The sequence below is a fragment of the Rhopilema esculentum genome, chromosome 6, assembly GCF_057945365.1.
Source record: "Rhopilema esculentum isolate cy_ngs chromosome 6, ASM5794536v1, whole genome shotgun sequence".
In the NCBI taxonomy this organism is placed as follows: Eukaryota; Metazoa; Cnidaria; class Scyphozoa; order Rhizostomeae; family Rhizostomatidae; genus Rhopilema; species Rhopilema esculentum.
Genome location: NC_142820.1, coordinates 873,540 through 896,021, shown reverse-complemented (window position 1 = coordinate 896,021; position 22,482 = coordinate 873,540). Strand labels below are relative to the sequence as shown.

General features: G+C 37.1%; 4 protein-coding genes across 8 annotated transcripts in view; 2 read left to right on the top strand and 2 right to left on the bottom strand.

Moving 5' to 3' along the window:
• The first annotated feature begins 1,613 nt into the window (after positions 1-1,613).
• LOC135686734 (serine/threonine-protein kinase 16) lies at positions 1,614-14,295 on the top strand. 4 transcript variants are annotated; one of them, XM_065203034.2, is made up of 9 exons: positions 1,614-1,807; positions 7,981-8,030; positions 9,497-9,532; positions 9,904-10,029; positions 10,921-11,070; positions 11,520-11,608; positions 11,983-12,039; positions 12,586-12,747; positions 13,496-14,295. In XM_065203034.2, exons 1-9 carry the CDS (start codon positions 1,720-1,722, stop codon positions 13,611-13,613), a joined length of 876 nt encoding a protein of 291 aa, XP_065059106.2. In that variant the 5' UTR covers positions 1,614-1,719; the 3' UTR covers positions 13,614-14,295. The 4 variants fall into 4 exon arrangements, with proteins under 4 accessions (XP_065059106.2, XP_065059107.2, XP_065059108.2 ...); XM_065203036.2 differs by having other exon boundaries at positions 1,746-1,807; positions 7,981-8,059; positions 13,496-14,292; XM_065203035.2 differs by lacking the exon at positions 7,981-8,030 and having other exon boundaries at positions 1,624-1,807; positions 13,496-14,293.
• Positions 5,029-7,978, bottom strand: LOC135686732 (uncharacterized). Its single transcript, XM_065203030.2, has one exon. The coding sequence runs from the start codon at positions 7,003-7,005 to the stop codon at positions 5,491-5,493; it is 1,515 nt and encodes a 504-aa protein (XP_065059102.2). The 5' UTR covers positions 7,006-7,978; the 3' UTR covers positions 5,029-5,490.
• A 284-nt stretch (positions 14,296-14,579) lies between the features above and the next one.
• LOC135686735 (putative defense protein Hdd11) lies at positions 14,580-19,763 on the top strand. The gene is made up of 3 exons (XM_065203038.2): positions 14,580-17,485; positions 17,757-17,915; positions 18,617-19,763. The coding sequence occupies exons 1-3, from the start codon at positions 17,099-17,101 to the stop codon at positions 18,740-18,742; spliced, it is 672 nt and encodes a 223-aa protein (XP_065059110.2). The 5' UTR covers positions 14,580-17,098; the 3' UTR covers positions 18,743-19,763.
• A 592-nt stretch (positions 19,764-20,355) lies between these two features.
• LOC135686733 (uncharacterized) overlaps positions 20,356-22,482 on the bottom strand; it is a 16,352-nt gene continuing 14,225 nt past the window's right edge. For both annotated transcript variants that reach the window (XM_065203032.2, XM_065203031.2), the window contains exon 2: positions 20,356-22,451. In XM_065203032.2, the coding sequence (XP_065059104.1) occupies positions 21,322-22,299 (978 nt within the window). In that variant the 5' untranslated portion in view covers positions 22,300-22,451 and the 3' untranslated portion in view covers positions 20,356-21,321. The remainder of the gene's footprint in view (positions 22,452-22,482) is intronic.

The window sequence follows — 22,482 nt, the reverse complement described above, 5'->3', positions numbered from 1 at the left end:
CTGTCCACATTACCTATAATCACTGCCAAAAGTCTTGGAACACCAACGTAGGTTTTCAAAGGCAAATTTAGTGACAATGTAATGGTACTGAATGAAGACAAATGCAAACTCATAACCTTCCTAGTTTTTCTTTATGAATAAAAAACACCTGAAGTAAGAATCAATGAAACCACTGTTACAGAAAGTAAAGCACAAAATGATTTGGTATTACACTGGATCAGCAATTGAAATTATGACGAAAACATAAAGAACTTCAACAGAAGCAAATAAACATTCTTGTTGCAAGAATTGTCTCTTGCATGAGTGAATCCAAACGCGAACTAAAGATGAAAGCATTTATCACTCCATACTTCAATTATTTCAGCTATATTGGACACTTTGTAGTAAGAAAATAACAACAAAATCAGCAGAAAACACGAGTAGAATTTAATAATCATTATCAAGCAACATTTGAATGACTACTGGGAGAGAGTAAAACAACCATCCCTAATAATAAAAACATGCAATATCTCTTTATTGAAATGGTTTAATCCACCATTCATGGAGGAAATATTCTCTCCCACCCAAAGGCGGATCCAGAAAAAATTCGAAGGAACGTCAGTTGGTAGTGGGGCGCTGAAAAATTTACAAAGATTGGTGACTAGTGTATACTGTATACAACAATTTCAGTCCCTAACTACTGATAGAAGGCTCTCCATTCACGTTCTAAAGGAAATTCTCACAAAAAATTAATCTATAAGTCTCAGAAAACTTTTTCACCTCATTCTCTTTCTTGAAAAGGGGCGCACAATTTCCAAAAATTGGCGCCAGACCTGCTTCAACTCGGTGAGGGAGGGGCATCTGCCCCCCTTGAATCCGCCACTGCTCCAACCCCACTGGATGTATATACAACTAAAGACATGCAAAATTTAAGAACGTGGAGTCAAATTACAAAATTTATAGATTTGATACTGTCTTGAATAGATGTAGAGAATTTGGGAGCAATATTCCAATTAAAAGATGTAAAAATCAAATGTAGATGTAAAGATGGACGATTTTCTGTAGATTCTTTACTACATTTGATCGTGCAACGTAGTTTTTCAGATTGAGCTTAGATATCTTATGCTCTTAAGGCCACTGACGACCGGGGGGACCAGTATACAAGACCTCCTTCCCATATTTTGTCAAAAAAATTTATCGCAAAGCACTCAGTTCACCCTTGCCCCCCCCCCCTCCATGCAACCGGCGTCAGAAGCCCTACCGGCTAAATATAACTATTAATTCGCCATTTTCATGCCTTTGTAATCATGTTGCTGTTTTTGTTGTCATGTTGAGTTGTATTTGCGTGAAAATAAAAAAAAACGAGAAGTGGAAGAAGGTATAATTTATCTCAAATTAGCTAGGGTTGGCACAGGAAAGGGAAGGCAAACATAAAGATGTAAATTTACGAAAGAAAAATGATTTTAAAGTATTTCTAGAAAACTTACGGAAATAACATAAAGCGAAAAATCAACACAAAACAACAAACTGATGAAAATTTTGAAATAATCATACCAATCAAAAGAAGAAAAAATAATCACCTGTGATTTCTAATCACGAACACTTTTTGGGGAGGATTGCAATTCAATTCAATGCAACTCAATAGCACAAACTCTCGTGTTGGGGACATGTCATGAGGAGAAAAAGTAGCGCTGTTATTATTTTGTTTCTTATGATAAGCTCAACCTCAGCTGCTTAACGATGGGTCAAATGTTGTGTGGCATATTCAGGCATAAAGTTCGTGTTGGTGAAAGACAATACGTAGTTGTAAAGGATGTCGGTGAAGGAGGTAATTCAGCACAAATGATTTTTATTATGTTGATCCTGTTATGTGCAAGTTGTCTTTAGCTGGGAAGCGGCACAACAGATTGAATTATGAATACCGAAGACAAAAATTAATCATGAAAATAGGTCTAAATTAAGACATACTGTTTCAAAACAGTAGGCTTCAAAAGTTAAACTGCATGCTGTAAAGAGCAACAATTCGATTTAACTGCAAAGTTAGGCCAGTGAGTTAGGCCTACGTAAGGCACATAGTGCGCGTGACAAGCGGTCCAATGCAGCTGAAAATGAGCATAATAATTGGAAAAACTGTCTCCTCCTGTTTCTAAAATTCAGTAAATTGACCGAAGTCATTTTTTTACAAAATCAAGCACCGCGGAGCGTTGAGAAAAGTGGGGAGTCTAAAAAAGTGGGGGAGGGGGACTAAAGAGAGGCTTTACTGGAAGTTTATTACTTGATATTCGCCTTCTTTTGCAAAAAGTGGGGGGCTAAAGCCCCTTCAGCCCCCCTGCTCTGCGGTACCTGAAAATATCAGGCTTCCATGAAAACAATCTGTCACATTTTCTTATCAAGGACCTTCCCCCACACCAGTGATGTGCCTAGACAATTTTGTTTGGGGGGTGTTCATAAAAAAGTGACCAACTTTTCTTGTTTGGCCAACTATTTCTCCATAGAAAATTCATTAACAATAAAATAGATGATCATATAAACACTTGATGTTAATAAGTAAGAGCAAATGATGGCATGAAAGTATAAGAAAATTAAGTTTACAGAAACTAATATTCCTGGAGTTTGCGTTTTTGGGTGAATCCATGAGTATCTTTTTGCGACAATGCCCTTCAGATTAGCTTAAAATGCATCTCAGAAAACTCCTTGCAGTTATTTCTTGCAGTCATTTCTTATAGTCATTGCTCCTTTTGGCCAATTATTAGCTCCTTCAGGCTGACTGTTTTTTTCTAAAATCTGAGGGTGGATTGTTCTTGATTTGTTCCTAAATTAACAGGCTGTGAGCAGTGGGATTGCTAACTTTTTCGCTCAAGGGAGGTGTTCAGGCCTTATTTGCCAACAAAGGGAGTGAGACAACCTTCATTTTCCTACAAGTTTGAATATTCGCCGAAAAAGCATCCAAACATGGCTAAAAGCATCCTCATTTTTTAGATAAAAGGCTGTTCAAAATTACATTTTTCAATAGCTCAACCTCAGCTTGTTCTTAATTTGTCTTTAACTTTTGACCAATGACTAACCATGACCAATAAAATGAATGAATTACAGGTTGAAATTTGATCAAACTTCATAATTAATGCTAAGGTTCCCGCTGCATGACCAACGTTCTTAAAGTTTGCAGACATTGGGGGGGCATGATGCCCACCACACCCCCCCCCCTTTTGACACTTCCATGCCCCACACCCCACTGTGTAGCAAAGGACCCAGGCACAATGTACACAGTGCCAGACCATTTGCTCAGTTTCAATATTTTGCATTATCCTTTTCTTAATTTGTTCTTAACTTTTGACCAATTTTGAGGCTCATTTTAATTGACCTATTTTAATTGATCTTATGAAAAAAGCGTATTCATATTTTTTGTGAGATAGAATTTTTATCTCTTCTCCAAACAGTTGGTGTGAGGTCAGATCTATGGTTAGGATCACAAACTACAGATCCAAAATTTTAGGGTTAAATTTCCTGCAATTACCAAACTTTTACAAAGACTGAGGAGAGTTACTAAATCTCTATAATTCTAGGTGATAGGAACTGCTAGATATGGTCACAGCCAGAGGAGACTGTTCAATTAGCATTTTGTCAATGTTCTAAAACTACCTTTAAAAGCTAAGCAGCAAGAAAAATGAAGAAACAAAAGTGCTACTTTTCTTTTCATGTAATGCAATTAATTTGATTGCAAATTATATTTATTCAAACTTCTTAGTGACAGGCAGGAAAGCTGTTCGCAATAAAATTAATTGGGTCTGTTCCAGTTTTATAAGCTCTCGTTTGCATCATGGTGTCTTCAAAGATCTATAACAATGTTTTGTAAACAGATTAAAAGCATTTGTCAGTATATTTTCAGCCTAATTTACATACTGGGCCAACATCAGAAGATGTTTCTGATGATGCTCTGACACCCTTGAATTTTATTACCAGAACTCTATTTACCAAACATGGAATCAACATTTACTATGATTTCAGCTTTTCACTGAGCTTGGACATGAAATCTTTTTTCCTTGGTCAAGTGATCCCTTTGGTAAATTCAAATACTTAAAACACATGGGAATAGTCCAGTTTACAAGCTGAAAAGATTGCTTCTACTTCTGCTAACTTTAGCTACATAAGCAACTGGAACATTTATTTGTTTTTTTGTTTATTTTATGCTCCTTATCCCAGAAGCTTATTTAGATCTGCCCCTTTTGGGTTTCTTTCTACAGTTGTTGGGGATTTAAAAGCAGGATGTCCTTCTATTTGCTAAGGAAAAATATGGACTCTTAGGTTTTGGTTTACCAACTGCATTTTTCAGCCTTATCATTATGATAATGCAGCTTTTGTTAATGTGAAAGCTTCAAACTATGAATATGGGTTTCAAATACTGTCAAATTTTGAATTGCTTTCCTACCCGGGGGTCGTTCTTTCAACCAAAGAACTTTACTTGGTTTTTGCCAAGTTGAATGTCCTGTGACACAGCCCCTTTGTTGGGACCTTGCTGGGTTGAAGCTCACTGTGCAAGTCATACCTACATCACAGAGTTGTCACGTTGATGCCCATACTAAAGTTTAGAAAAACTAATGATAACTATTCAACAAAGAAATTGCCAGCTTTGGCAGTAATTGTTTGATGAGCATTGACTATTTCCTAGAAAGGTTGTTCCAAAATATTTTATTTAGTCCTTGGCCCTAGCCTTTTAAATTTTGGATTGGTTGTGAAATTTGATTTAGTTAGAACTTTTGCAGCAAACATTTTAGAGCATTAACAGGCGTTAAGCCCCCAAATTAAAAGTTGACATCAATCCACTTGTTTTGAAAGGCAGTCCTTCATTCCATTTTTTTCTGTGCTATCATTTGTATTATAAAACTTTACCTGATTAGGATACCTTTTATTTCTATTCTTATAAAGTTTTGGTGCCATGTTCTGTCCTCAGGTAGTTTTTTGAAAATATTCTCAGATTATCCATTTCTTGTATGATTGCTATTTTTCTTGATTTGATTGGTTATAAAGCAACACAACAAAGAGAATCCAATGTAGTGAAATAGAATTAAATATAATATGAATTTAATAAATACTAATATTTCACCCCAGCATACAGGCTGCTTTCTAACCAGTAAAATTGCTAGCTTTCTAACATTACATTTAAGTCAACAAGATGCAACTAATAGCTTAAATATTATTATACATAGCTAAAGATTTCTACCAACTAAACAGAAAAAGAACTTGACCTCCCACATCCTTGAACCCAAAATGTCATAAAGTCTATTTTGGGATTTTTGTCTTGATAAAAACTTGAACATCATATTGGTAAGTATCACGCTTATTACAAACTGAAAATATGAAATTTAGTCATCACGTCGGCTGCTGTAGATTTATTAGTCTGTAAAAAGCAGATTCCTTTTTGCTATTGTTGCTAGTTGCACCACAAAAATTAAAGGATAAAGAAAACACTTGTCTGGTTTAACATACAGTTATTCATTTTGCAAGATGTTTTCTTCACATGGCAATTGTTGTGTTAGGACAGGCTGCCAGTTTGCTCCTGTTGTATAAACCATGTGAGACAATTGGTTGATACAAATATTCAGTGCAGTAGAGTGTTGCATATGCAGTGTATGTGCACATCCCAGCAATAATCCACCACCATCTTTTTCTCCAGACCCGAATAACTGGGATATTGTAATAATATGTAAGAACCTTTGTACATAGTAAATTGAATATTAACTCAATTGAAGCTGCAATACTGACTCTTTCTACAAATGGAGTTACCATGTCATTCCACTTGTTATTTCCATTGCCATAGTAAAAGGTTAATATAGCAACTAAGGCACAGCTGAAAAGAATAGTGTCAGTTTCCAAGATCATGCCTGAAATTGACTGCTCAGCAAGTAGTCTATTCATTGCCAATTGGCGTTTCTTTTCCTGCGCCTTCCCATCCTGAATTCCTGCACATGATTTGCAGAGTTTACGGTATGCTTTTAGTCGCAAGTTCAATGTTAACTTATCAAAAAGGCTTTCAAGTCCATGGACCACACAAATGATTGTGAAAATTTTAATTTCTTCAATATTTGCTTGAAGAAATCGTGCAATAATTATCACAATTGTATGAAAGCCAACTACTAGAATAGAGGAATATCTAGTACTACAATAATCCGACACATCAACAAGGCACACATTTATGACAGCCTTTGGCAGAATAAAGACAACTGGGAGAAAGACAGAGAAAACAGCCTTTGTTGTGTCTGAAGGGACCCTGGCATAGACGGGGAACAGAAGGTAGTTCATCAATATGAACAGGGGTGTACCAAAAATAAACGCCATGCCAAGTTTGGCCGCAAGAATGACACGTGGCTTTATGTCTCTTGAAAAAAGCAGCGTTATCCGGTAGAAGTTGAATGTTGTTATTGCTACAAATAACACATTCAGTGGATATGATGTCCATGAGTGATGGTATACGCCATATGTATGTAAGAATAAGCGGTAAATAGCGTCAAATGATGCAGCGAGAACGTTCCAAACAGGAATATTGAGATCTTTGAGTTGCTTTATTCCAAACATGAAAAGCAATGCGCTGAACGACCAAAACTGAATAAATACCCCTTCAACCACTTGTGCTGTTAGTCTCACTCGCTTAATAGAAACTGGGAGCCCCTTCCAAGCTTTGCTGTAACATGCCTCTGCCAGCCGCAAATCAAGCCAAGCGAGTGTGGCTGTATAAACTCCTAAGGGTATTCCGAAGATGATTGTTGTAGAAAAAGCGAAAAATAGACAGCGAAGCGTAGATTTATAGAAAGAAGGACGACCAACTTTCCAGTCCAGTTCTTCATTATGTACTGTCCTGTCGTCGAATGAACGATACAAAAACACATCGCTAGGCGAGTCGATAACTGCGCAGGTGTACTCTTTGCACAACTCATCTTCAAAGGTGTTCCTTTCGTTTGCTGAAAGTTTCTGAATATCATGTTCTGTTATGTTGCTGGAATTCTCGTTCAAGTTTTTCTCCTTGCAGGCCATTTCTCTTTCTCTTTCTGCCACAGTGTCAACGCAGAAATGGCCTGCGTAGCCGGTCTGAAACACACAATAAGGGTCACAGATTAACCATAGAAACACAGAATAAGGGTCAAAGACGGAAATTGACGTTTTTGTCTGGAACGCGTCTGGGGCTGGCCACTAATTTCGCCGTCCTTTTATCTGTCACACTATTCAGACAAGAAATAATGCCCTTGGAGGAAAAACAAAAGACAAAAGTTATGATTGAAATTCAATTAGTCTGTACAGTCTAGTTTTAAAAAAATTAAAAAAGTATTTCTCTAACTTCGTGTATTAGCGTGGCACTTGAAAACGTCCAAAGTGCCTTTTTATTGGCTCAAGGGGCCAACGCAATGGCTTGTCGGCAAATGCAAAATCATTATACATTCGTTAATTTTGTTTTTCATCTATTTCTTCAATATTTTAAACTTTGAAGATATATGTTTTTTCAAAATGCTAAAGATTCACTAGGAGCGCTAGAAGCAATTTGGCAACGTGGTATTATTTTTGGCAACAGTCGCAACTTAGAAATTCCCCTTCAACAATTTTCTTTAGCTTCGCCTCTAAAAACCAGCTCCCCGTCCACAGTTTTGAAGTATGCGATAAATCTGCTTCAACGATAAAGATCTGGTAACATTGTCTGACAAGTAAACACTGACATTGATTGAAAAATCATCTTCGTTCAGATGTTAGGCCCAAAAGTTGCCTCGGGGGGACCAATATAAAAAAACCCTTGCTGGAAACCCTTGATCTCAGACAGGGACCTCAGATATGCTTTCAAAAACTGGTTGATATCAAGTTTGAAAATTGACTCCCAAAATGGGCGGGTCTTGAAAATTAGCCAACATATGATACGGCCCTTTAAGTTTCATAGTCCCCCCTCCCCCGATTGGGTTCCTGTCGTATTTTCTAATATTATGATAAGTATCTATTGTTATCATCGCTTAAACTATTTTCCAGCATTCTCATTCGTCCAGCTGGTGCAATACAAGGATGACCTGTTTGCAATGGTATGTAGCAAATCCAGATCAGAAGCAAGGTATGTCGTTGGGAAGGGCGGAGTGGTTCAAGATGCCGTCAGTCATTGAAAGCGACTACATTTTAACTTTAAAACAGTTCCCATAAAAATCTAGATGCTTTTGAAACCTAGAAAGTCTCTCAATGCAGGATCGCTCCGTGCGCTCTCAATTGTGGCTCACCCTTTCAAGCTGCTGTTCACGGCATTGCAACAGAAGTTGCTGGCCGATTGCCCCGTTTAACATGTCATTTCTGTGTGACACAGTTTTTTGCCCTTGCAACGGTTGCCTGAAGGAAAGTGAGTACCATTTTGGCAAAATTTTCAGATGTTTGCATTGCCATTCCACCTTGTTTTATCGACTATTGCAACCTTGATCTACCGCCTTTGTTTACAGGCTATCCTATTTTCCAGTATTTTCAAAGACAGTTGTCCGGTCTTATTAAAGCGCGTCCTAATCTAAAGCAGGAGGAAAAAGACATACCTCAAAAAATTTGAGATTCTCCCATGAATGAAAATTACCGAAGGTGAAAAAAGCTTTCCTACAGATGTAAAGAAGACTTATCAACACCAATTAATGCATACCTTGCAACTGCAGTCTATGTAAAGTTTTTTATCCAAGTTTAGGTTTTTATTGTGAATTCAATAAATTCTATTTTTCTAATAGTATTTTCCTAATCTAGTTGTATCTTTCTTATAGTATATTGTATGTATTTTCATAAATAGTTAGCCATAATTAGCAATTTTAGCTATTGATTATTCGCCAACTCTAACTCAAAAAATTAATAATAATATTCCGTTGTTTCAAGTTGCATAGATCGTTGTCCCAACAAAAAGACGTTGAAACACCTTCTCTTACCTTTGCCCGAGGGACAAATCACTCCAAGAAAATCCCGTCCACCTTTTGTGAAAATTCTTTTGTTTTGTCTGAAAATCCTCGGAAATCCTTATATTTTAGGGAAAATCTCGTACGCTATTTGCAAGGGTGAATTATCACTCGCCTTTGCCAGTTTCTTGCAACTATCCGCTGTTGACTTCTTCGTCTAGTAGATGATAGTCCGAATCCGATTTTTTGGTTCGTAAGCCTTTTCGTTGTCTCCTGTTCCTCCCCTCTCTTCGCAGAATGTTTTTTGTCAACCAAAGCTTATCTGAATCCTTTTTCAATTCGTTGCACCTCAATTTTCATTTTCTCGTTTATTGTCCTTCCTTTTTTGTTAACTTAAATCTGTTTGCTTTGCACTTTCATTTTATTTGTATCAATTTCTTTTCATATTAGTCATCAATAAAATCTCTTACATCACTTTCCTTATTTTACTTGTTTTCCACTGAAAAAGAATTCATTGTCTGCCCCCTTAGTACCCTTTCTTCTGTCTTTTGTGAATACATTCTGACCATTTCTTAAATCTCCTTTTGAAATTAGTTCTTCGTGATTTACAATTTCAATTTGTATCTTTATTTTAGAAAAGAGTTTTAATGCAAGTTCCAGAACATGAAGAGGTACGAATCTTCTATACGAAGCAATAATTTGCGATTGGCAGCTTTAGTGGCGCAAAATTGCCGTTTTTTGATAATTATAGCAACCATGTCTACACTAAATGCCTTTATTTTCGTTTAAATGACCAATCCTAGGAAAGAAACTGTCAATATCTACTTGGGCAAGTAATTTATTATGTTCTTTCAGGTAGTGTGGTCCCAATTTTATAAATCCTTAAATTGTAAACTCATTGTCCGATGTCCTTCGCAAGGCCTTGAAAATGGTTAAGTCGGTATATTTTCTGAATGCTCATTTCAGTTCGAAACTTTTCAGCGTTGTACGCTTTTAGGTATTTTTACAAGTTCAACCGAAGCATACGCATGTTGTTTTTCAGATGGTCGATCGTGAAGTTACGGCTCACAGGCTTTTTGATCATCCTAACATAATGCCTCTTATTGACTACGAGATTGTCGTGAAAGGGGAAAATAGAGAAGCCAGAATGTTATTTCCATTTTACCAGGTGCTAAATTTTTTTAACCTCTTTGCGTGCTGTGTTATGAATGGTTTTACATATGATATTGAGTCATATAATCCTTGTTATTTTTTCGCTATGTTAGAACTGTATTTATTATTGATTTTCCTAAACGTAGCGATTTCTACATTCTTACAACACGTTTTACTGTTAGTTTAGCACTTACTGTACAAGTCAGTAGCGGCGCCACGGGGAGGACTGGGGGAGGACACGTCCCCCCCCCCAGTTCTCAGCAGAATCGATTTTGTATTTCGTCTAAATTCAATGAGAAAATGTTGGGTGAGGGGTAATAATTTGGCACCGTACTTTTTGTGATGTAATCCTATGATTTTCAAACTGCCAATTGTCAAACAAAAGTTAGTCATGGGCGTTCCCTTCGAATAAAATTAACGTTCCCTGTTGGTAAAAGGGCGTTTTCTGGTGGTTAAAAGGGCGTGGCTTAAATTTTGTTGGTTTGCCCCCCCCCCCCCAGAGCTTAGTGGCTGGCGCCGCCATTGGTACAAATAACATTTTCCCGCCGTAAATTGTTGCAACTGATGGTGTGCATTCGGATTTGCCTGTTTTAGAAATTATATACGGGTTATTTTTTTTGACTGATTTATTGCAAGTTGCTGTATATTCTCAATAAAGTTTCTTATTAATTTAGTAGATTCTTTCTCGACTCATACTTTTCTGTCTTTTGCCATCCCCAGAGCTGTCTCTGATTATTCTTAACTTTGGTGCTCATACTGCGCATGGTTTACACACACTCAGTGACGTAGCATCTCCCTTAAAAGATACCCCCAATTATACTCCTTTGCTTTAGTTTCCCAGTGGGTATTCAGTTACAGAATACAGAGTTTTATGGTCATTTTAATTTTAGAATCGACCTTTTTGTAGAATGGCTCTGTGCAAGAGCTAATTGAGAATTCCGCAGCACGTGGTCAAAGAATACCAGAGAGAAAAATCCTGCACATGTTTGAATCGTTGTGTGAAGCAGTTTCTGCTTTCCATTCGCTTTGTCCACCCTACGCGCATCGAGATATCAAGGTACAACTTGGCAATGTTCTTCTTATTGATATCAGACATTTTGTGGAAAATTTGTTTATGATTTTAGTTACTGATGAGATGTCAGCGTTTTTGAGCTCTCTGTTTTTATCTCTATTTTAACTCTTTACGTCAATTCTCTTGTAAAACAACTACGATTTAAGTTTGTTCTAGCCAGCCAATTAAATTGTGCCATTTTTGTTCGCTGTCTTCTACATTATTCGTGTACTAGAAGTTCTTTGGTTCGCTTTGGTTGTTGTGATCCTCTCTTCCTTTCTCCTTTTCATTTCTGTATCCTTTTTGTATTGATAGCGTTACTTCCATATGTGTTCATACTTTTTCCCGTATCATAACTCATGTCAATCTGTTTAATATATTTGCAAATCTTGCTAAATATTCCTTTTAAAAAAACAGTTGCCAGGAATTGAGTAGTAGTGCTTTCTTATTCCAAGCCACACAATCTGCTGCTAAGAGAAGATGGAACAGTGTGTTTAATGGACATGGGAAGTGTTTCGGAAGCTAGGGTCGAAGTCCGGTCAAGGTACCATTCTCTAGCTTTTATTCTTATTTCTCACTTCCTTGAGATGAAACACACGTACTTGCCTGGTAACAGACAACAAAACGACGGTTGGCGCAATAAAATTTTTGATTCGAAGCCTTGATCGAGGTAGATTGAGGAGAATTTGAAAACCAATGCTGGGAGCGATTAGCTCCTATCGACACAAAATGTCAAGACGGTTGTTTAAATAGATTTGCCACCGTTGTGTATGAGCTACAGTGATGAATTCTTTGGGCACTTGACACCTGTGAGAGTTTGTCAGTTTAGATCTCTGGCGCTGGTTCCATTCCCACTCTTAAGCGCTTCATCATTCCTTTTTGGCCTTACGATTATTACAACAACATCTTTTTTTGTAGATCGGAGTCCTTAGCTCTAGAAGAAAAGTGTGCACAGGAATGTACTGCAGCCTACCGGTAAGCTAACCAACATGGAAAATAGAACGCCATTTTGCTCCCATTCAATTCCTTTTAAAAGTGATAGAAAAACATTGTTTTGAAATTATGAAAGGCTGACCCCAGCCCCCTCGCTTCCGAGGGCGCTGCTTGATTTCATTTGATTTGATTTTTTCATTTATTCAGATTTGATTTGATATTTATTCAGGGTAATACATTCAATAATGAAAATATAATAACTGATTTACAATGTGTCCTGTCTAAAAACCTGAGCTAATTAACATACAATTCAAAAACAAAGTTAAACGAAAATTAATATACAAGATAGTCTGGTTAGGAAAGAAAAAATAAAAAAAAGTTTGATGCTGTACAAGATGTCTCACTCCCTTTGATTTTACTAGGATTGTTTCAGCAATTTTTGAAAGTAGCCAGTGGAGGGGCTTTTTAATTTCAGTGCTTAGTTACACCTCGATATGAGAAACTACGTTGCCTGTTTGAGGTTGCAAAGCGAGGTATTCTAAAATCCGTGTCGGTATCATATAAAGCATTATTTCTGTATCTCCACAGAGCCCCAGAACTGTTTTCCGTGGCTTCTGAATGTCGAATCGATGAAAAAACGGACGTATGGTCGCTAGGTTGCACATTATACGCCATGGCTTACGTCAATAGTCCGTGCGATGGATCGGCGCTCTCCGCAATGAGCGGGCGGATTTCGATTCCTGAAGACAGGTAATACGCACTTCAGCAACTAAATTTTTTAAAAGTTATTTTTATCTACAATCAAGGTTTCTTTTCCTTGGGATTGTTTTTTCCTTGGTTTCGTTTCCCTCGAGCTAGGAGTAACTAAGCCTAGCTTACGACGAGGAGGTGCCATTTTGGTTAAAAATTTTGACACAATTCCGCACGTGTTAGAAAAAAAGTGACCCATAGTTCCGCAAACATGACGAAAACTATACCCATAATTCCGCAAGGCAATAAACATTTTCCAAGGCGCAACAACATCATCAAGCAAATGTTGCATGTCCTTTGCCTCCAAAATCTCAATACTACAAATAAATTTCATACTTTCATTTCTAACTGGAAATTCAGTTTTGTTGATAATAAATTTCCCGCCTAATAATTTTGCAATATTTTCCCAAAATAATACTCATTATTTTCCATGTTTCTTCAAATGGTACAGATAATTCTGCACTTTTCAGAAAAAAGAACCCGTCAGTACCTCAAAGCTATTGTGTAAACCCCCCCCCCCCCGAGCATAGACAAATTTTGTCCCTAATTTCTCTTAATGCCCCTTCTTTGACGTTACCTCTAGTTGCCCCCCCGTATCTTATCGATACCTTCTATTCGATACCTTCTGCAGTGAAAACTTTTTTATTTTCACGGAGAACTACGTAAAAGTATAATTATGTGTCAATGCTGTGTTTGTCTTTGAGATGTTTTAATTTAGATTTTCTGAAGCGTTTGTTCTTTTTTCTAGCCCGTTCTCACCGACCTTCAACAATCTGATAAAGTACATCCTTCAAGTCGAACCTCAGAATCGCCCAACTGTCAAAGAAATTACCCAGTATATAGAAGCTAATTTTTCCGAAGCATGATGCAATAGTTCTTTGATAGATTTAGATACTTTGAAGTATCCCTATGGGAATATAACCTCAAGGTTGGGGTAAGTGATAAAATGGGTAATAAAATAATAACGAAACATTTGTTCGATAACATACGTAGTTTCATATTTTAAAATTAATGTAGCTAGTCTGGTCGCCTTTAAACTATTCCTTTTTTATAAAATAGATGTGTGGTTTGATTTTAAATAAACATTATTTTTTTATTAAAATGCAAATTATCTTATCCTTTTCTTGTTTGGAAACGGTTTAGTCTTGCAATAAAAAAAGATAATCTAGATTTTACGGAAGCTCGAAAATCTGCAGAGGCTTAGATAAGGAAAGAGCTGCCCCGAATCATGAATAATGTTGCGACCATCCTTCTTTGAAATTCATTGTTATATCAAATTTAAATACACTATGTTGGATTCGGAGAAAGGATGAAATCTGAATGATGTTGAACCATCCGAGTCATTGTTTTGACATATATTGGTTCAGAATGTTGAACACTGACTTCAACAAACACGAAGTTTATTGCCTGGTAGTATTAATAACATCCTTTGATCTCTTGTCGAGATGTTTTCTTTGTATGCACAAAGATGGTTTATATCCGTAAGGTATCTGATGAAATACACAAGCCTTTTTAATGCTGGAGATTTTGCAATTTTATTGCCTTATGTAGTGATATCAATTTGTGTAATAAAGTCTTTGAAATCCGAAAGTGTTTTCCTTGACAATATTTTTATTCTGAGTTCTCATTTCCTTGAGATGAAAAGCATGTGCTTGCCTCTGGAGAGATATGACAATTGTAACTTGAAAACAGAGCAGGCAATTCAGGGGGGGCAGGGGCTGTTGTGGTGTCATAACCCAACCTTTCTGCAGTGCCAAATAAATTTTATAATTAAAAGTAGAAAGAAATTAAGTCCACCCTGAAGTTTTTTTGCTTAATATTCTGTTTACTATTCCCTTAGCTATGTGTTTACCATTTATATATTAGAATTTGGCCGAGCCATTTTCCAAGTTGAACGTTACATGTTGTACTGTGTGAGTAACAACTTTTCAGAAAGTAATCGCTTTTTATAAACCGCTGTACGATTTTTGGATTACGTGCTTATTTCAGCAAAATATTTGGAGAAAAGCGATCCAGAATAACTTTGTGCCAAAGCCAAATGACGAATTTGTTTTCTCTATGGCCTAAACATGCTTCACAAGTTCTATCTTTGATCAAGTGCTTTGAAAGTATCGTCATAAAAGCTTTAAAGACTGACTTAGCCCTGTACGATAGCCCTGTACTGCCAAAAAGGAGAAGAAAAGCAAATGATGGAACTGTAAGCGAATATTTCGTGGTAGAGAAGGACTTTAACAAGGTTAGCATACTGTCCTTCCTAACCAAAAGGACACAAAAGAACATTATTACCACTTTGAAATTCTAGACGTGTTAAAACATTCTATTAGATATCGTTCGCCTAGCCCACGTCTTATTAGAAGCACTTACTTCCGAAAATTTTTACCATAAGATTTTACGTTATAATACCCCAAACTTTTCAAAATTCTTTTTTTTTATTTCTAGTTTATGTATTTCTTCTGTTGATGTTTTTGTGTTAATATTTTGTTTATAATCTGTGTTTAATTTATTCCTCGTGAAAACTTTTTATTATAGTCGCTGCACTAGAAAGTTTTTACTAAAGCTATTGAAGACTTCTCGAAATTCCTGTCAACTTAGATGAAACTATAGTGATGGCAATTCCTGACAATATTGCCTCGGATTTTCCTTCCATCGCAATTTATTTTCGATCAATCAAACCTTCAACAAATTTAATATTTTGGCCCCTGCCACTTTCAATATTTCTCTGGCCCTTGGGACAGGCTTATATGATTTACAAAATATGATTTACAAACCCGGGCCAGACGGGTAGGCAACACAGGCCAAATGTTCAAAAAAGGCCAAATCAAAAAATACCTCCCAAAATTGCAATGCGCATGCGCTGGTTTTATATTCCTACGCATGCGTCTTAAGTATTCTCTTAACTCAAGTAAGAAACTTACATCTTCTTTAAAACAATCCTTATAATATTTTACATATGGGCGTAGTAAACTACTAATTGCTCCATTTCTTTCAATTTAGAATTTCTGCTGAAAATGGCCAAAAAGGCCAAATTCAAGTAGTAGACCAAAAGCAAATTTCCCAGGCAATTTAACTATGAAAAAGGCCAAAATTGAAAAATTTGGCCTGAAAAAGGCCAATCTAGCAACCCTACCTGAGAATATAATTGTTTAAAAACTGACATGTCAGTTTTCTAATTTGTATCCTAAGTAAGTGATAACATTTCAACTGAATATTAGCTCGTGGATGACTTGGCAAATGCATTTTGAAACTTTCACTGTTTCTACGGAAAGCAATATAGATACTTGGATTTCAGTTTCCCAATCAAGTTGCCTCCCATTCTGTCTCTCTCCGGCGATTGTTTTCAAGTCGCCAAACCAACACTTTTGCTTTCTACCTTGCTTCTTATTATCGTGATTGGCTCAAAAGATTGAATATATTCTTAGCAAACAGACAAATTACAATAGAAGTTGGGCATTATTGTTTTTTAAGCCCCTTACAAGTCTTGTGTTCCCTTGCAATCATAAGTACATTAAAAGGTTCGTTTCAGTTTCCAAATGCGCCATGGCCCAGTGAAGCCTTCGATGGAACGTATTCAAAATAGCAGGCGAAAACATTGATAAGCAGACCCAGACTTCAGTACACCATCTGAAAAAGGGCTGTCAAAAAATTGTGTACTTGCACTTCGAGCATCAGTTTGGGCAATGTCTTATCAGTATTGCAATTCGTTGTGGCAAGAGGCTGGGAAAAATGTTTTTGGAATAAAAGCCTGCTACGATCCCATACAGCAGATCTTGATAGACAATGTTTGTATGCAATGAAAAATATGCTCTTTACTAGGTTAAGCATATCAATAATTCTAATGTGTTGATAACTACGGGGTCACCTGTGGAAACAGATTTCAAGGCATCATAAAGTTGATCTCGAAACATTTTTTTTACTTCCAGCTTATGTAGGCTCGGAACATTCTTGTCTCGTAGAAACAAACAATACTGGCAAAATAATGAACTGGAAGTAAAAACTGATTTGCAGTTAACTGACACTGCGGATTATCAAAGCATTTCCTAGGGACTGATTTGACCAATTGCAGGGTATTTTTAATACTATCAATGAAAGAACACAAAAATTGTGCTTTAGAACCTTATTGGTGCATCATACAGCTGCAATGAATTGATTGCCACACCCCTGAATGCTTAATGAGAAAGACATCTGCTCCTTGCTTGTATTTGAAATGGCGGCTGTGATTGCCTTGCCAACGCCCTTTCAAATGGTCCATTTAGACTTTTATTTATTGCGTCTTCTCTATAAACTGTCGATTGGCTAAAAATTCTTCAGACAGTCATTTTCACATCTTCAAAGACAGAAAATATCGTTCAGCATGTTACTTGCAATGAAAATTTTGTCTGTATTATTGCTTCTTGGAGCAACAGAGTTACAAAAGACTTTCGCTGATTTTACCTTTGACCACAGCAACTGCATGGAAATGAAGCCACAAATTTCGCAAAGCGCATCTTCTCGCGGCACTTCATTTGTGCTTGCGTATGCCAAGATTTACTCTGTTTACATCTCGAGTTCAAGCTTTAAGGCAGGCAGTCCAGTACGAGTTGTTGTAAAATCGTGTAAAGCAGTAGACGGAATCATTCGTGGGATGAAAGCATTTCTCTTGCAAGCCCGGAGTTTGGATAGCAAGTTTTTGCCTTTGGGGCACTTCAACACAACATCATTGCAGCCAGATGCTCAAGCCATTTCGTGTTTTTATCCATACGTAAGTATTTACAAGGAGGGTGAAATCATTCGTCAAATTTTTTATCATAAGATCAATACATCTTAATGTAATAATAAAGTAGATTATGACATATGAAATAGCCCTGCTTGATTTCTGTCTCTTGATATCTTTGTACTAATGTCACTCTGCTAAATAATTGACAAAACGTCTTTAAAAATTGTTCCGCTGAAAGTTTTTACCCAGAGCGCTCACAAGAAATTGATCTTCACGTTCTTGCCGTTCCTTATTTTCCCAATGCTTTGCCCTCTAGGACAGCGTCGTGAATAAATTCAGCAAGAACGTCAAGGAGCTTTCAGCGTCTTGGATTCCACCGAGGAACTTCCGTGGCTCTGTTGCCTTTTATTTAACAGTTATCCCACATGGAACGCATTCGTATTATCTGCGAGTCAGGTCTCCTCCTCTGCGACCGGTGAGTCTCATTTCAGCTTCATTTCTAAACGTAATTAAATGTACATACCTTCAGTGTTAATGTTGTTCATTTTTGGTGATTTCGTAACCCAACCACCCTCCAGAGACTCTTCGATTCACACTTTTGATAGTAGTATAGCTATTCCAATGTACCAATAAAAAATCTATACTGACATGAATTCTATCCTGATTCGTCAACCAGAACCCTTTCTTTGTCCCTTTTGTTACGATGTTACGAAAACCGTTCAAAATGTTCCCTGATAGATATACATTTTTTTAAAAGTAGATATAAACCCCCCTTCGCACGGACAAATGACGTAAACTTCATGCAGAAGTAAGATTCGTGTGTCTATTGTCAATATCGTGTGATGCTACAACATAATAACAAAGTGAAGATCTTTCAAATCGCTAAAAAACAGCCAGGAAGTCTGGGAAATTCTTCCATGAATTCTCAGTGAGTCTTTTATCAATCGAATGTTATTGTAATCGTTGGTAAAGCATGAAAACAAGCTTTTTGAATTTCTACATTTTCCAGTGATATACCAGCTGGTTTCACCTGGTCTGGTTCTGATCCATCTTGCAATTCGATTGATAATCGTCAATTAAAAACAATGAATAATTGAAAACGATTAATAACCAATTAATATTGACTAATTAATAATTAATTTCTTACACTTATTTTTACGAAAATTTCCATGGCAGGGAAATGGCACTTCAATTGCTCTGTACGAAAAATGTGCTAGCAAGGCAACTTATATCGGAGCAACAAATGCTTTAGTAATACTTGCTGCCAGCATCTTGCAGACAGTGGTGATGACAAAGCTATAGTAAAGAACCTCAAGTGGACATTTTTGTTCGAGGGAGAGCCGGGCTTCAGCTTTAATAGATTTCAAATTTCAGGCCAAGTCGTATTCCGATATCAGTTTATCTTTTGAATTTTATTTAGCTGGCGAGTTTATTGAAGACGTTTTTAAGACAACTGCTTACTTCAGAGATTCAAATTTTAAGCTAGACTTAGGATAAAAGAAGGATAAAAGCTTTAACATAAGTATTGCTGTTTTCAATGCTTGTCCTGCTTAAAGGACCTTGAAATGCAACATACCTTCCCGATTTCTTTGGCCTAATTGGTTGCTGAATGATTTTATCGATTGTAAAAGTGATCTATCAGTATGTTTGTGATTATACTTAATATTATTCTGTATGTTAAGCAGAAACATCTATTCTTTTATTCAATGGTATTAGCCTCAGAAGAAGCTTAGCTCGCAGGCTCGCTAGTTAGGTCTTCCGATGACATAACTTTCTAGGACGTTGTCTAAATTGTAGAACATTACCTTATATATTGTTTAAACAACGTATTCACAATATCAAATCTGGAGATCATAGCCTCTATATGCCCATGTGAATAATGTGGTTTATGATATTCATTTTCTAGTCAGCAAATAACTCATGGTGTATCAACTTTTGTAGGATTGCACATTTTTGTGCTTTGGTTTATTAAATTAGCTGAAGGCTTCATCTGTGCGAATGGACACCGATAATGTATTCTATACAGTTATGCAGCATACAAATAAAGATCTTTATACATATCGATTGTGTGAGATGTTCTTATTGTAACTTTGGGCAACTTTTTAAAAAATAGTAATGCATATTTTGGAATTATAGTAAATTAAGCAAAAGGAAACATTCTTCTTGGCTTCTTCTGACTAATTGTGGAGCAATACATCAATGCTAGGTACTTTTGGCATGCGCGTTTTATTTTCCATAAACTCTTGGGTTTGTTATTTTCAGAATAATAGATTTTAACATTATGGTTTCGCGTGTGGCAATGATAAGAATACTTGGCCGATCTTCTGATTTTAGCTCCCCCATTAGAGAGGAAATCAATTGATCAATAATAAATATGAAAATTATAATGATCACGATAGTTGATAATGGTGTAAACACGTTAATGCCAATCAACTTTTTACATTACTTGATCACTAAAACATATTTTTTTAGCCATAAGAATGGTTATGTAGGTGAAACTCTGCCTCAAAGAAAACTGTCTAATAACATTCCATTTCCTCGTTAAAATTTGCTTTAAATGTATGGTTATTTTGTCAGAATTGACTACATTTTATCTCACAAGTATAGAATGTGCACGAAATATACAAGGTATACATCTAAAGTTTCCATGCAAGAATGTTCCAAGTTAGACTTGCGATAGCCAGGATTTTGGGCCAAACCTTTGTCAATATTAGGTTTTACTATACTTTAGTTAGAGCATTTAATGGAAGTTACGCAACACACGTTCTCGATAATTTGATTACAAGATAATAAGATAGAATCACAAGTTACAATCTTTATTAAAAGGATTTTTTAGTTGCAGATCCATTATGAAATCTACTGTCTGTTCTGCTACCAGTGCATATTGTGCAGACTGTGAATTCCTTTTGGATTGGAGGGGGGGGGGGGGGGGGGCGAGAGGAAGAAAAAAGAAATAGGTTAGGAAGCCTGTCTTAGTCAAACAATTAAGACAGTTATAAAAACTATTATCGCGTTCATGGCCTTCCATGTGAATTTATGCAACGTTGAAGATTGGAGCTGGGTTGAGTCTTCTCTCGGGCAAATCACCAGTACTAATAGAAATTTCCTGTAATTTTAACAAGTGTACAAAAACTTGGAAAACCCACTTATAATAAAAGGCAATTTTCCTTTTGGTAGCGGCTTCCATATAGAGGAGTCATCTTCCACAAATGGATGTCAATTCAAAAACGTTTTAGTTTAGCTATCAAACTTTTTCGAGGAAGGAGGGGGGGGGGGGTGAGGGGGTAATTGGCAATATCAAACATTATAAGGACCCTAGAAAAGACTATTTTGTTGATGCAAGCATCATAGCCACATTGGCCATGGTACATTTTTGTTGCAAAATGTGTGTTTATTCACACTGATAATACAGAAAATTTGGTACCTTGCTATTTTGAAAATTCGACAGTAAACATCCCCTCTTCGCTGTATTTTTTATTGCGCTTAGAGAAACTACCTGGACCAGTGACGTACCCAGGGCTGCAGCAGTGGGGGTTCTGGGGCTCAGCCCCCAGAAAATGTTTTGGACCACGCCCTTCAGACACTCGCAAATGCGGGGAAACGCCAAATTTCCCCCCATTATTTGATTCATGTTAGCTACGGTAAATAGCAAAGTATTTTACAATTGTTATTGACACAAGAATATAGTATACTACACCCCTACACCCCCCCCCCCAATGAGTTTTACATCGTTTTTGGACAAATCTCGAGGATCATATTTTAGAAAAGTGGAGGGGGGGTCCGGACCCCCTATTCCTCCCCCTTGGGTACGCCACTAACGTGGACCCTTCTGATTGGCTAATTGGGGTATCACTATACTACGTGATTTTAAGTAGAATGCATTACTTGCCACCTGTCGATGAATCATTTCCCCTTAAATCGTTTGGATAGCATTTCAGAACGCGCGAGGCATATCGTCTTAGCTCTCTGTTCATGGAAAGGAATAAAGTTGCGTTTAGAGACGAATTTATGCAAACAAAAAGCCTAGAAAAGAAGTGGAATAGTAAAACCTTGTCATTGATTTTTTCATTGTCCCGATACAAGTAAATCACAGTCCATGAAACGACAAACGGGGTGTAGGTTAGAATCAACGACGTCAAGACAATAACCATCACCTTTAGAAACTCTTGCGACGCATTCCGTTTGCGACGCGGAACGAGTGCGCCAGCGTTCCCGGCTGGGTTATTGTTTGCTTCCGAGTTCGCGGTTACAGGCAGACTTCGCTCAAGGTTCAGTTGCCTTGTTCTTCTGTTCAATGATCTGTATGCATTGCAATAGACAAAGCTAGCTGAAATCATTAGCCCGATTGCAATGCAATTCAAAATAACATGTGAGAACACGTAGCTGTTTTCGAAGTGCCCCAGGATTTGTACACCAACTATAACGACGGAGACGAAGACGTTGAACAGCACCATAGTTATGGCTCTCTGGCTGTTCATCCAATCAGAGTAGCGGTTCAGAAATCGCATGTGTATGAATCGATCCACTGCAATCAGTGTGATCATGACGGCAGAAAAGCCACAAAGCGAGTCGCATGCGATGTATGTATATGTGATCAGTGCACAGGAATGCTTGTTGGTTACGTGAATTATGATCCTTGTCAGCAGCATCGTTATTCCAACTAACACGTCACATGAACTTTGAATGAAAATAAAGCGAAATGAGATTGTCTGCAGCTTTCCCAATTTCCAAAGGACAAATGTCAGCAGCGAGTTCAAAATTACATTTATCAATGCAATGAGCCCGTTTGGAATAGAAAAAAGTTCGTACAATCGAAGTGCCTTGTCACTACAAAAAGCTGATGCGTCCTTCCCTGCCATTTTTTACAGGAGCTTTGAATGCAGAATGCTTGACAAATTTTCCGTTTTTTGTATACAGCTAGGGTTAAACTTGCATGCAACTGTTTGCACCTTTTGGCGATTGCAACGCTTCAATCAAATACTTGACAGTCTGTTTGATTCTAAATTGGTACCTAGAAGAAAATGCGGATAATTTAAAAGCAG

What these genes read in the sequence shown, in the direction of transcription:
- LOC135686732 (XM_065203030.2), bottom strand. Translation starts at nt 7,005, where the DNA reads ATGGCCTGCAAGGAGAAAAACTTGAACGAGAATTCCAGCAACATAACA.
- LOC135686735 (XM_065203038.2), top strand. Translation starts at nt 17,099, where the DNA reads ATGTTACTTGCAATGAAAATTTTGTCTGTATTATTGCTTCTTGGAGCA. An exon ending in TTTCGTGTTTTTATCCATAC is followed by an intron (nt 17,486 to 17,756) that starts GTAAGTATTTAC and finishes TTTGCCCTCTAG; the next exon opens with GACAGCGTCGTGAATAAATT. An exon ending in GGTCTCCTCCTCTGCGACCG is followed by an intron (nt 17,916 to 18,616) that starts GTGAGTCTCATT and finishes TTTCCATGGCAG; the next exon opens with GGAAATGGCACTTCAATTGC.
- LOC135686734 (XM_065203034.2), top strand. Translation starts at nt 1,720, where the DNA reads ATGGGTCAAATGTTGTGTGGCATATTCAGGCATAAAGTTCGTGTTGGT. An exon ending in AAAGGATGTCGGTGAAGGAG is followed by an intron (nt 1,808 to 7,980) that starts GTAATTCAGCAC and finishes ACTATTTTCCAG; the next exon opens with CATTCTCATTCGTCCAGCTG. An exon ending in AAGTTCCAGAACATGAAGAG is followed by an intron (nt 9,533 to 9,903) that starts GTACGAATCTTC and finishes GTTGTTTTTCAG; the next exon opens with ATGGTCGATCGTGAAGTTAC.